The sequence below is a fragment of the Balaenoptera ricei genome, chromosome 7 (genome assembly GCF_028023285.1).
Source record: "Balaenoptera ricei isolate mBalRic1 chromosome 7, mBalRic1.hap2, whole genome shotgun sequence".
Classification (NCBI taxonomy): Eukaryota; Metazoa; Chordata; class Mammalia; order Artiodactyla; family Balaenopteridae; genus Balaenoptera; species Balaenoptera ricei.
The window spans coordinates 11,944,061-11,956,178 of NC_082645.1; the positions used below are offsets into that span (position 1 = coordinate 11,944,061).

General features: G+C 41.9%; 1 protein-coding gene across 2 annotated transcripts in view; it reads left to right on the top strand.

Annotated features, from left to right (window-relative positions):
* Positions 1-12,118, top strand: part of CNTNAP5 (contactin associated protein family member 5) — an 887,247-nt gene that overhangs the window by 516,057 nt on the left and 359,072 nt on the right. For both annotated transcript variants that reach the window (XM_059927107.1, XM_059927108.1), the window contains exon 10: positions 1,091-1,262. In XM_059927107.1, the coding sequence (XP_059783090.1) occupies positions 1,091-1,262 (172 nt within the window). The remainder of the gene's footprint in view (positions 1-1,090; positions 1,263-12,118) is intronic.

Consider the following 12,118-nt stretch of genomic DNA (forward strand, 5'->3'; position numbering starts at 1 on the left):
AGCCGTTAACCAACTGCTGGGCTTCAGCCCAGCAGTGACTGTCTATTAGAGATGGTTGAAATAATTCCCAATTATTGATGGGTTATTGCCATGTTTTCAAGCATGCATCCCCATATGCTCTGAACCTATTAAAACCATCGGGATGGAGTTTATAAAGAACGCAAGCACGCATGCACGTACATGGCTCTATACCTGTCTTAATGCGTAGTTATTCCCTGGTTGCAAGCTATGCTCAATCAGTGTAGTGCCTGTTTTTTTTTTTTTTTTTTAAAGAACACCCTTTAAAAATGTATGGCATTAACCTTTCAGGTATGTGATTACAGCCCTATAACTATGTGCATTTAAACCCTTCATTCCTTTAGCATCTGGATTTGCTTTGCATATCACTTCAAAATTCCAGCTACTTTCCTGTGTGTACCTTTCTCAGGAACCAAGCCTGATAATGCTGACAATTAACCAGGCAATTACTCTGCTACCATTGTTACCCAAAGCGTAATTTTCTTTGAATGTGTAATTCGGAATTGAAGTGTGCATTTAAAAGTGTGTTTCAAGACAGAAATTCCCAAGTAATGATATGTTGCTTTCTTGGGCTGAGTGAAGTATACCCCACAAAAGAAGGGCAAATAGCTTACGAACAGGGCGAAAAGAAATAAGAATGAGATACATATTTTAATTCCCTGGGTTTATTTCTTTAGGTTTAATAACTATATTTATTTTATATCATGGTTTTAATAATTCCACTATCTGAAGTCTCTGTGGGTTTGATTCTCCTAATAAAGTTGCTGCTGACTTCTAATCTCCTAATGAAGTTTAAAAAAAAAAAAAAAAGAACGAGATAAATGCGATAGGATCGGTATCCCCTTTAACACATTTTGTTTTCCATTCTATACAGTGATTGAGTATGCCCCATTTTGTACCAGTTTTGTCCCCTCTCTGAGAATGCTAGGATTTACAACAAAAATGTGTGCACTGCTGTGAATGAAAATACACCGAAATAATTAGACCTTAAGGTCTTCCATCAATAGGTCGCCAAAGCAATAACTGATCATTTCAGTATTCTTCTTCATTTTTTTTTTTCTCTGTCCCACAGGGTGCCCCGACAATCTCACCGATTCCCAGTGCTTAAATCCCATTAAGGCTTTCCAAGGCTGCATGAGGCTCATCTTTATTGATAACCAGCCCAAGGACCTCATTTCAGTTCAGCAAGGTTCCCTGGGGAATTTTAGTGATTTACACATTGATCTGTGTAGCATCAAAGACAGGTAATTATGGTCTCTTCTCCTCTGTTCTCCCACCCACCTTCCCATTTTCCCTCTTCTAAATATGAGCTTCTTTCACCAAAATTCGAATCCCCTGACATCAGCCACATTAGACATAATTGAGTCGCCTAATGGAAGATATTTCTGAAAGGATTTCTGGCCCAGAGAAAAATGGTTTAAATGAGTTGAGTCTCTCCATGTCGACTTGCAGTAAATGGGATATGCAAATTAAATCAAAATACAAATTTGTGAAAGGATTAAAATTTTATGCGTAAACAACATTTGATTACTTTGAAGTTAAGAGTGAAGCAAAAAGGAGGGAGGAATTGCTTCTCTCCTAAACCATTTCATTCTTCACTGCAGTGAGTGTCCTTTCTAAAACTGACAGATGAAAATCAAACCCTCTGGGATTCCTATAGCAGGGTCCAGTTGTACAGTGACTCCCTGGTGGCCTGATTTTTGCTGTCACCACCCCTAACCCTCTGTTTCTTTGGCCCAGAGGAGACCGGACCCTGGACAGAGAATCAGCACCTTTATTCCCCAACCTACACATCTAGCAAAAGCGCCCTCTCCCTCTTCATTTCTCCTGGGCTCTGGCTCCTCTTCTATTTGAAGTTTCTAGATTCAAAGATGCGCTGGAGAACATAAAAGAGGGGAAGTTTCTGAATTTTCAGCAAGGTTAATCATGTGATCCATGTTTCTTCTCTAGCACTTAACCTCCGTCTTTCTTCCAACTCTACTCACCCCAGTCAAAATACCATTGACCGAATAGGTGAATACATGTTATGTGCTTGCCTGTGTGTGGGTGATACAGAGTCCCTGCTTGTGTTTTATCAGGGAATTAATTATACATTACTATAAAATGCTATCAATGGCCAGGAAGTGTACCCTTATTTGTGGGACATATGACAGTGGCAGCTGAGGTCAGGAAGGTTTTCAGGAAATGGTGTTGAGCTGAGTTTTAAAGGACGGACAGGCTTGGCTGAGGAGTGGGGGTGATGGTATTGTAGGCATATGGGCAGGATATGGCATGTGAAATGCCATAGAAATGGGGGGAGGGTCATGGCTTGCAAGTATTTTGTCCACTCAAGACGCTTAGTTTTCATTTAAATATCTCTAATATTGGGACGCATTTTACATCTGATTGTTTATAATAGTTGAATTGGCAATATTTATTTTTCTTCGGAGCATATAAAATAATGGCATGTCTTACAACGAACGGTGTCTTAGATTCCACAAAATATAGCTCAGTGGGGATGGTAAGTCTTGGTAGTAGAGCACGTGATGTGAACAGGGCCAATTAGGAAGAACTTGGCGTGCCTAAGGCATTTAGCCTCGTGCTCTAGGAAGACTCAGGGAAGGTAGTCAGATTTGCTTCGTAAAAAGAGTACTCAGGAAGTGGGAGAAGGATGGATTGGAAAAGAACCAGTGCAGAGGTAGTGAGGTGACAGCCCCAGCGCAGGGGAGCAACGATGAGAAGTAGCAGGCGCCTGTACTGAGCATGACACAGAAAGCAGCTCTGCAGACCACAGTCTCCTCTCATGCCTGGAATGACTGATATAATTGGGTGGAACTTTATGTGCGTGTTTCTCTGTTAATACCACTCCGCATGGGATCGTCAACAAATCACACAGACTTGCAGGCTCTCTTGCTTCATTTTTTTCTATTTGGCCAGCTGGAAAAGTGGGTAATAAAATGTATGCTTCATTAGACTGTGCTGGTTTAGAGACCTCAGAGTAAAAGACACTGTGTGGAATGGTTGCTACCCTATAGTCTTTATTAATGATGAGGGGGGAGCATCTGACTTCATCAGCCAGACCGCCTTTTGCAAAGTGTAGATCAGTAGAGGGAACATTTATCAATAGGGATCTCTTATGATAAGCTAATTTCTAATCAAGGGAGCTCTCATTATTTTCGATTACATGGACGCCATTGCCATCTATGCCGCATCATTACTTTTGTGTAATTGTAGTCTGTATAATCGTATTACATACAATTGTGTTTTGGTTAATTGTATAATAAGGGATTGTGTTTAGCTTAGTGGGTAAATGGGACATTTTTCTTGATTTGCCAGACAGTGTCTCTAACAGAAGGGAAACTGGTAAAAGGCTTTGCTTAACTAATTATTTCTTGAACTTCTATTTACTATTTGGTGGAGAGCGGGAGCTGGGGTTAGAAAAGCAGGTGGTTTCTGAGTTTTGCATTTTATTTTTAATGTGTTAATCAACACGAACCTGATTTAAGGGCAAGTGTGAAGTTTTGCCTTCAAGGTGCTTGCCACTTGGTGGGGGGCACGGTTTGGCGGGAGACAAGGGGGTAGAGAACAGTCTGGCTGTGGTTTGTTCTCAGTTTTTGGGGTTTTTTTTAGAAAAATTTAGTAAGGTTTAATGAAATTCAATGAATATTTTAAAACATTAAACACTTTAGTTTTATTTAAATCCTTTTCATTAAAAATTTTAGTTTTCATTAACTATGATTCCTATTTTATATTTTATTTGTAATAGCAAGCTTTGAATGCTTAGAAGGAAACAATTTTGTGAAAGCATACAAAAAGAATTTTGATTTTTAAATTTCTTACCTTTATTATGCGTTTTTGATGAAAATATATTCAAATGTCATACTGTGAGTACAGTTGCGTTTTATTTTATTTTAAAAAATTTTTATTTTATATTGGAGTACAGTTGATTTTCCATGTTGTGTTAGTTTCAGGTGTACAGCAAAGTGATTCATTTATACATATACATGTATCTATTCTTTTTCAGAATCTTTTCCCATTTAGGTTATTACAGAATATTGAGTAGAGTTCCCTGTACTATACAGTAGGTCCTTGTTGGTTATCTATTTTATATATAGTAGTGTGTATTTCTTAATCCCAAACTCCTAATTTATCTCTCCCGCCTACCTTCCCCCTTTGGTAACCATAAATTTGTTTTCTCTGTCTGTGAGTCTGTTTCTGTTTGGTAACTAAGTTCATTTGTATCCTTATTTTAGATATCACGTATAAGCGATATCATATGATATTTGTCTTCCTCTGTCTGACTTACTTCACCATCCCTGTTGCTGCAAATGGCATTCTTTCATTCTTTTTTCTGGCTGAGGTCTTGACTAAAAGCTGGGAGAGTTCCTTCTCAGGGACTGAAGGATTTAAACCAACAATTTGCATCTCAGTAATGGCCACTGTTCTGAAGCTTCTGGCCTCAGGGAAGAAAGGAGGAACTGGGCTGGCCTACTTCTCTGGCAGAAGGGAAAGGACTTTAGGAGGCTCCATTGGAGGACCACCCGTGCCTGACAGTCCAAGGTCAGGTTGGGAGAACCTCATAGGAGTCACCGTTGGGACCCGACAGACCCCAAGCCCCTTCAGTGGTCTTTAAACCTCTAGAATATGATGTGCACCCACCATCCCTCCTCTGCAGACTGAATCTCCAGTCTCATGTTCTCCTCATCCCAAAACACGGTTCTTCATGAGCTATACTTATCTCTTGCACCCCGAGGGCTTAAAGTAGGCCAGGCTTGATATTCTCAACCATCCTCGAGCAGAGTATGCTTAGAGCAGAATCACGCCCTGGTTTATTTGACCTCATAAACAGGCATTGGGTGAATGAACGAGGCAGTCTTATTGTATATTCTTGAGTAAAATAAGATGTGGTAAGAGTTGTAGAAGATACGAGAGTATGAGAGCGTTTATATCCCCATTTTTTCAAGGGGGTAAACTAAGACCTGGAGATAATGTTCACTTTTCCATGGTCACAGGACTGAAGTTGCAATCCAGAGTTAGACACTGCCAGTGTTCTCTCCCTTGTACTATCTACTCAAAAGGATCTGACCTGGAAATGGCAGTCATTGTGTGTCTGTGGATCTAAATATGTAACCTCATCTTCCGCCCAACCGTATAAAAATTGGTTAGGGATACGCCATCTATTAAATTCCTTGTCAACCTTAGGTGCCTGATGAGATTCCATTTAAAAGAGAGGCATTCAAAATGGTATGTGATATCAGGCAAGGTCTTTTTTTTTTCTTTTTTCTTTTTTGAATGTATAGTCTTTTTTTTTATATATTATATATGTTTCAAGGGTACAATATAGTGATTCACAATTTTAAAGGTTATAATCCATATATAGTTATTATGAAATACTTGCTATATTCCCCATGTTTTACACTGTATCCTTGTAGCTTATATTTTTAAAATTTTAATTTATATTGGAGTATAGTTGATTAACAATGTTGTGTTAGTTTCAGGTGTACAGCAAAGTGAATCAGTTATACATATACATATATCTATCCTTTTTCAAACTCTTTTCTCATTTAGGTTATTACAGAATATTAGGGAACTCTACTCAGGCAAAGTCTGAGTGATATAAGGATGTCCCACTCTTGGTGGGCCAGGTCAAGAAGTGCTTTTGTTGAAAGATCCAAGCAGTTAATTCCAGGAGCCATATCCCGTCCTTCAGGGTTCAAAGCCCAGGGCAGAAGAAACAAATCACCAAATGCTGTCTAAGACTTCATTCCGATAGGAGACAAGATCCAAGGTGTGAAGCCAAACTGGCAGGAGCAAACAGGGACGCTGATGAGTCAGTGAGGGGAAGTGGGCGTCACACCTGGAGAAAGTCATCAATCCCAGTGCAGGTGGCAGAGGATTTGAGAGGTGTTGGAGCATGTTTAATTCCCAGTATGCTTCTTGTCAGCTTGAAATAGGACACATAGGATTTAACCTTTTTGTCTGTTTCCTCTTTTGCAAAACCAGGATAATAAAACCTACCTTCATTGAGAGTTAAATGAGAGAGTGTAAGAAGTCAGGCGCTCAGTTGTATGTCCAGTAAAGAGCAGATACTCAGTGAGTTCGCCATGTGAATTCCTATAGCCAAAGATTTGCTGAATCTCCAGTTTCCATGGGGAAAGGAGAAGCTCAGGTCTCCCTCTGATGTTTCGCCAGCCCCCACTGTAGCCAAGGATCCCCAGTAGTTTCTGGTGTGGCGGTCTATCTAGACCTCATATGTGCCCTCGGATCAGTTGCTCAGTAACTTCCCTTGAGTTTCAGTTCCCTTTGAGCTGACCCTCTGAGGCGCCAACCACCACCTATTAGGAAGATGCGCATCAATTTTGGTGCCAAGGTTGTTGTCTCTGGATTCTCCTAAAGCATTGGTTCTCTGGGCCTGGAGAGGGTAAGGAAAGCACGTAATGTGCCCAGGGCACACAATTTAAGGTGGTCCTCATTTCCAGGTTCATACCTGTGTACACCCTGAATTTACATGAACCTGGGAACGAATGCTTCCTTAAATTTTGCAGGCAAATTCCAGCCTGTTTGCATCAGAATCACCAGGAGGGCCTGTTACAATCCAAATTGCTGGGCCCCGCCCCTAGAATTTCTGATTTTTACTGTGGTGGGCCAGAGGATTTGCTTTTCTAACAAATTCCAGGGTGCTGCTGGGACAGACTTTGAGAACCACTGCCCTACAGCTTCTAATCCTGTAAGCAGTGGGATTGCATGGATTCTGTATAATAGGAGACCAGGTGTTGGGGGGAGAGGAATGGGTCCTGCTGCTGCTGGACCCCCAAGCAGCTGCCCTCCTGATCAGACTCTCACAGGGTCTCTAGAGAGTTCCAGCAGCTCTGTCTCAGTGTCCCTCTCCAAAGGCTGTTGACATCAGTCCAGGGGACACTGCTGGGGGCAACTGAATTCCATCTCCCTCCCTGGCCTTTGTCATTCAGCCCCTCCCCTGCTTCCCACTACGAACAGCATAAATGAAAACAGTCGGACCCTCAGAGGTGTCTGAGTGAAGGGCTGTTTGGGGTGGAAGGGAGGGTGGGTCTCAGAATCACTGCTGCTGCCAACAAATGTTACTTGTTTTGTTTTTTTTGTTATTTTGAAGACAGTTATTTGACTTGTTGGTCCCTCTGAAAGTCAGAGCTTGGTTTTACCTTCTAGACTAAGCTCACACCTTGTGGAAGGGGGGGTGGTATCATTATAATAAGAGTGACTCCACCCAGCAAAAAATATTCCTGCAAACCTTCCTAAAGATGGGTAGAGACTGCACCTGGTCTTCTGGTGCGTGGCAAAGGTTTCCCTGGTCACAGTACCGTTTCCTGTGTTCCTTCCTCATAGAGTGAAGATACTGGGGAAGGTCCCTGGAGATCACACAGCTCTGGTTTTTCGTAGAAGGAAATAGCAGTTTTGTGGAGGGTGGCAAAGACAGGTACCAAAGCGGGGGCTCTGCTCCGGGGGTCTTTGCTGTTGCTTTCTGTAGAGACAGCGTCGCTCTTCACACTTTCTAAAATTAGGTCCTTTTTGGTTATCCATTTTAAATATAGCCACGTGTACATGTCAATACTGAACTCCCAGTCTATCCCTTCCCCCCCACCCTTCCCACCAGGTAAGGGTAAATTCATTCTCTAAGTTTGTGAGTCTGTTTCTGTTTCATAGATAAGTTCATTTGTATCAACTCTGCCCAATATTATGTAACAACCTAAATGGGAAAAGAATCTGAAAAAGAATAGATACATGTATATGTGCAACTGAATCACTTTGCTGTACACCTGAAACTAACACAACATTGTTAATCAGCTATACTCCAATATAAAATAAAAAGTTAAAAACATAGTAAAATTAAACAATCTGCTTGTTCCAATGAGTGAATCCCATGTGGAAAACTGCTTTAAGTTTCCTGCAGCCAAATAATTTAGGAAATGTAGCTTCTCACTCCATAATGATTTCCCTTTCTCCCAACACACATTCTTTTAAGAAAAGCATCTGCTAAACTCTTTGGTCAGGATTCTTACCTTCTTGGTTCAGAGCTGGGAGTGCTGTAAACACGGAATGTGGGGAAGTGTTCAGTGGGATGACCTCCAAGAAACAGACTTCTGCTAAAAACCCACCCTGTGTCTGGGAGTTTGTTCAAAACAGCGAGCTATATAAAAAGCTTACATTGGGCAATGCGTATGTTTTCATTTTTCTCTCCAATTGAAAACTTGTACATCGGGTGCCAGAAAAGCCACTGTAAGGGCACAGCCCGCGCAATCTGAGCTTCTAACTCAGAAGTGAGAAATGTTACAATATGGTGTGTTCTTCCTTAACTCATGGGATGGGGCCCAAATCCACATAAGAGCACTTCTGCTGTTTTTATTTATCATTTTGAGGCTATTTCATGGAGGACAGGGAAAGGTTATAGTTTATACAACAGTTACCGAGCAGACATTCTCTCAGGATGATTTCATTTAATTCACTGCACAGTTCTGCAAGATCCACAAAGTTCTCCTCAAAGTGTGGTTCCCAGACCAGCAGCCTCAGCGTCACCTGGCAACTTGTTATGACTGCATATTCCCAGGTCCCAACCCATACTTTCTGGGCCACAAACATGGGGAAGTGGGGGCAGCCTGAGTTTTCACAAGCCCCCCCAGGTGATTCTGATGCATACTCAGATTTGAGAGCCATTGGTTTGCTCCATTATTATTATTTAAGAAATAAGACCTCTAGTGCTTATGGAGGTTCAGTTACCTGCCCAAGGTCACATTTTCCGTATTTGGTGGAGCCAGGGTTCAAAGCCAGATTTTACCGATCTCTCAGTCCATGTACAGGTAGAGGGGTTTTTGCCCAAAGGCCGGGGAAAGAAAAAAGATGGGCTTGGAGAGCCAGAGCAGGTCAAGGGAGTGTCACAGAAGAAATGAGATTTCAAGAGGAAGTGGGTTTAGAGCGGTCAAGCGGGTCTGTTCCAGGCAGGGTGGAGAGCGTAAGTCTGGGCCTCTGAGTGGGTGAGGTGCTGGACATTTGTCTACCTGGATGGGAAAGGCTGCTTTGGCAGCAGTGTGTAAAAGAGAACTAAAGTCAAAGCCGTAGGGAGCATGGCAGCACACAGTTTAGAATCTGAGTAACAGGCCATTGTAATAGTTAATCATTAGATGATGTTTACTGTGTGCCAGGATACCTCGTAAATGCACGTGTGTGTGTGTGATATAGATAGATACATACATACATAATTATACCATAGATAGATAGACGATACATACCTACATAAATACACCATAGGTAGCTACATACATACATACATACATACATACATACACGATAGATAGTTGCATACATACATACATACACCATAGATACATACATACATACATACATACATAATACACCATAGATAGATAGCTACATACATACATACAGACATAGATGCACTGTAGATAGATAGATAGTTACATACATACATACATATACCATAGATAGATACATACATACATAATATACCATAGATAGATACATACATACAGACAGACATAGATACACCATAGATAGATAGTTACATACATTCATACATATATACATACAGACAGACACACACCATAGGTAGATACATACATACATACATACATACACCATAGGTAGGTAGATAGATAGATAGGTAGATAGATAGATAGATAGATAGATCAATCCTCAAGGCAACCTATGAAGTAAGTAAGACTATTAACTCCATTTTACAGAGTGAGATTGAGGCACAGTGACGCTAAGTAAGTTGTCCAAGGTCACACAGCAAGTATGCGGCAGAGCCTGGCTATGAACCAAGGAGTCTGGTGGAAGAGATCAGGTCTGTCCTTGCACTGCACTACCTCTGACTTTTCAGTTAGGAGGCATCCTATATTCTTCAGCAGGATTGCAAAATAGAAAATGATGTGAATTCATCTTGCGTCCACGTCACAAAACAGGTTGTATTAACCCAGGAAGAGAAGGGGTGTGATCTGTGACAGACCACCACGGAAGCCTGGGGGGTTCTCATCCACACAGTGATTTGTCACAACCTTGAGACACACACTGAGAGAGACTCAGAGTCTGAAAGCTTGCACCAAGAGATCCACCCTTCTCTCTTTCTTTAGGCCGATTAGGGAATGGAGGAACCTCAGGACTAACTTGGTAGGACCATCTCGGGGAGGTAGATTTTGAGCTGATTTGGTCAGAGCCTCCCACTCGGCACTACACAGGAAAAGTACTGATTTATGTGTCTGCTTCTTCAGTGAGGGCTTCCCCCCACCTCCTATCTTAGACCTCTCTGAATGTCAGCAGGGAAAAGGGGCCCTGGAGGACTTTGATGCCTGGGTTTGATTTGAATAAGTGACCTTGAACAAGTGCATCTGTGTTCTCTTACCAAACTCATCTCTCTCATCACTCGTTTTCACAAGAAAGGGGATCATTATCTCGATGAAATGGTGCAGCTCTACCTGTGCATGAGGAAGGGCACCAGGGCGCCTTTGATTCATGGAAAACCGTGCTGACAAAGTCAAGGGTGGCGCTTCATTCTGTCCCATCAGAAGATGGTGAGACTCTTCCCCCACCAACTGGTCATCTGAAATATCCGTGCTGAAAACAAAGCTGGAACAAGGAGCTGGGTGAATAGTCACAAGCGCTTCCGAAGATGAGGGCTTCATTCCGAGAGCTCCAGTGATGAGGTTGAGGTGAGATGTCTGCGTTCAGGTGGCAGTAAGAAAATGCCTCTCAGAATCAGCAGTGCTTGGATCATCCCTCCTGAGAAATACTGCCTAAGAATTTCCGATGTTTTAGACAACGTAAAAGCCAAGGAAAAATTCTGCTTTGGATCGAAACGTGAACAAAAGGTTACTTGAGGTTCTCAAGTTACGTCTGTGAGGCAGTGCTTATATTTAAGCCTGCAGAAAACATTTCTAAATTAATAATAAGAAGGAAGAGATTCTTCCTTATTTCTCCCTTCATGCAATCATTATCTTATCAATATTTTTTATTGAAGTATAGTTGATTTACAATCTTGTGTTAATTTCTGCTGTACAGCAAAGTGATTCAGTTATACATATATATACATTCTTTTTTTAAATATTCTTTTCTGTTATGGTTTATCATGGGATATTGAATATATTTCTCTGTGCTATACAGTAGGACCTTGTTGTTTATCCAGTCTATCAATCATGATCTATTTTTAACATTTTTTAATTTTTTGGCCACGCCGTGTGGTATGTGGGATCTTAGTTCCCCAACCAGGGATCGAACCCATACCCTCTGCAGTGGAAGTGTGGAGTCTTAACCACTGGACCACCAGGGAAGTCTCAATCATGATCTTAATTAGCCTTCATCCAACACCCTGATGAGGGCTTCCCATCCATTTTTCCCATTCTCCAAAGAGTGTACCCTTTTACACAGTTAATGTCACATTCAGGTTTTCCTCTTCTGCATGGATGTCCCCTTATTGGGCTGCCAAGGTGAAGCACCAGTAGCCTTTAACACTGTTTTCTCTCTAGTCCGAAAGCATTCATTGGCGGCTCACTGTGAGTACCATTTGCAGACACAGTTGGAAGAGAAAAGGAGCTTAATATGTTTTTACTTGGGGAAAAAACAGGTCTGACCTGTGATCAAATGTCCTCACTTGTTTCTGCCAGTGAAATCGAAATTTAAAATTAGCCCTATGTTATTTTTATCTTGAATCAACTTATCTCATAGGAAGTTCACAGAACAAGAATCGGCCTCCTGGGTTTTCCTGGGACATGAACTTCTGAATGCTGAGTTAGACCCCCTACTCTCCGCTTCCCATGCATGGGCAGCGTGTTAGTTCCCTGCAACTCTCACAGCGCCCAAAGGGAATATTGGCTTCCCAGCTTGGCAGGTGAGAAAACAGTCTTTAATGTATATTTAAGGGACCTCCCTGTTGGCGCAGTGGTTAAGAATCCTCCTGCCAATGCAGGGGACACGGGTTCGATCCCTGGTCCAGAAAGATCCCACATGCTGCGGAGCAACTAAGCCCGTGCGCCACAGCTACTGAGCCTGAATTCTAGAGCCCGAGAGCCACAACTACTGAGCTCCTGTGCCACAACTACTGAAGCCCGTGCGCCCAGAGCCCGTGCTCTGCAACAAA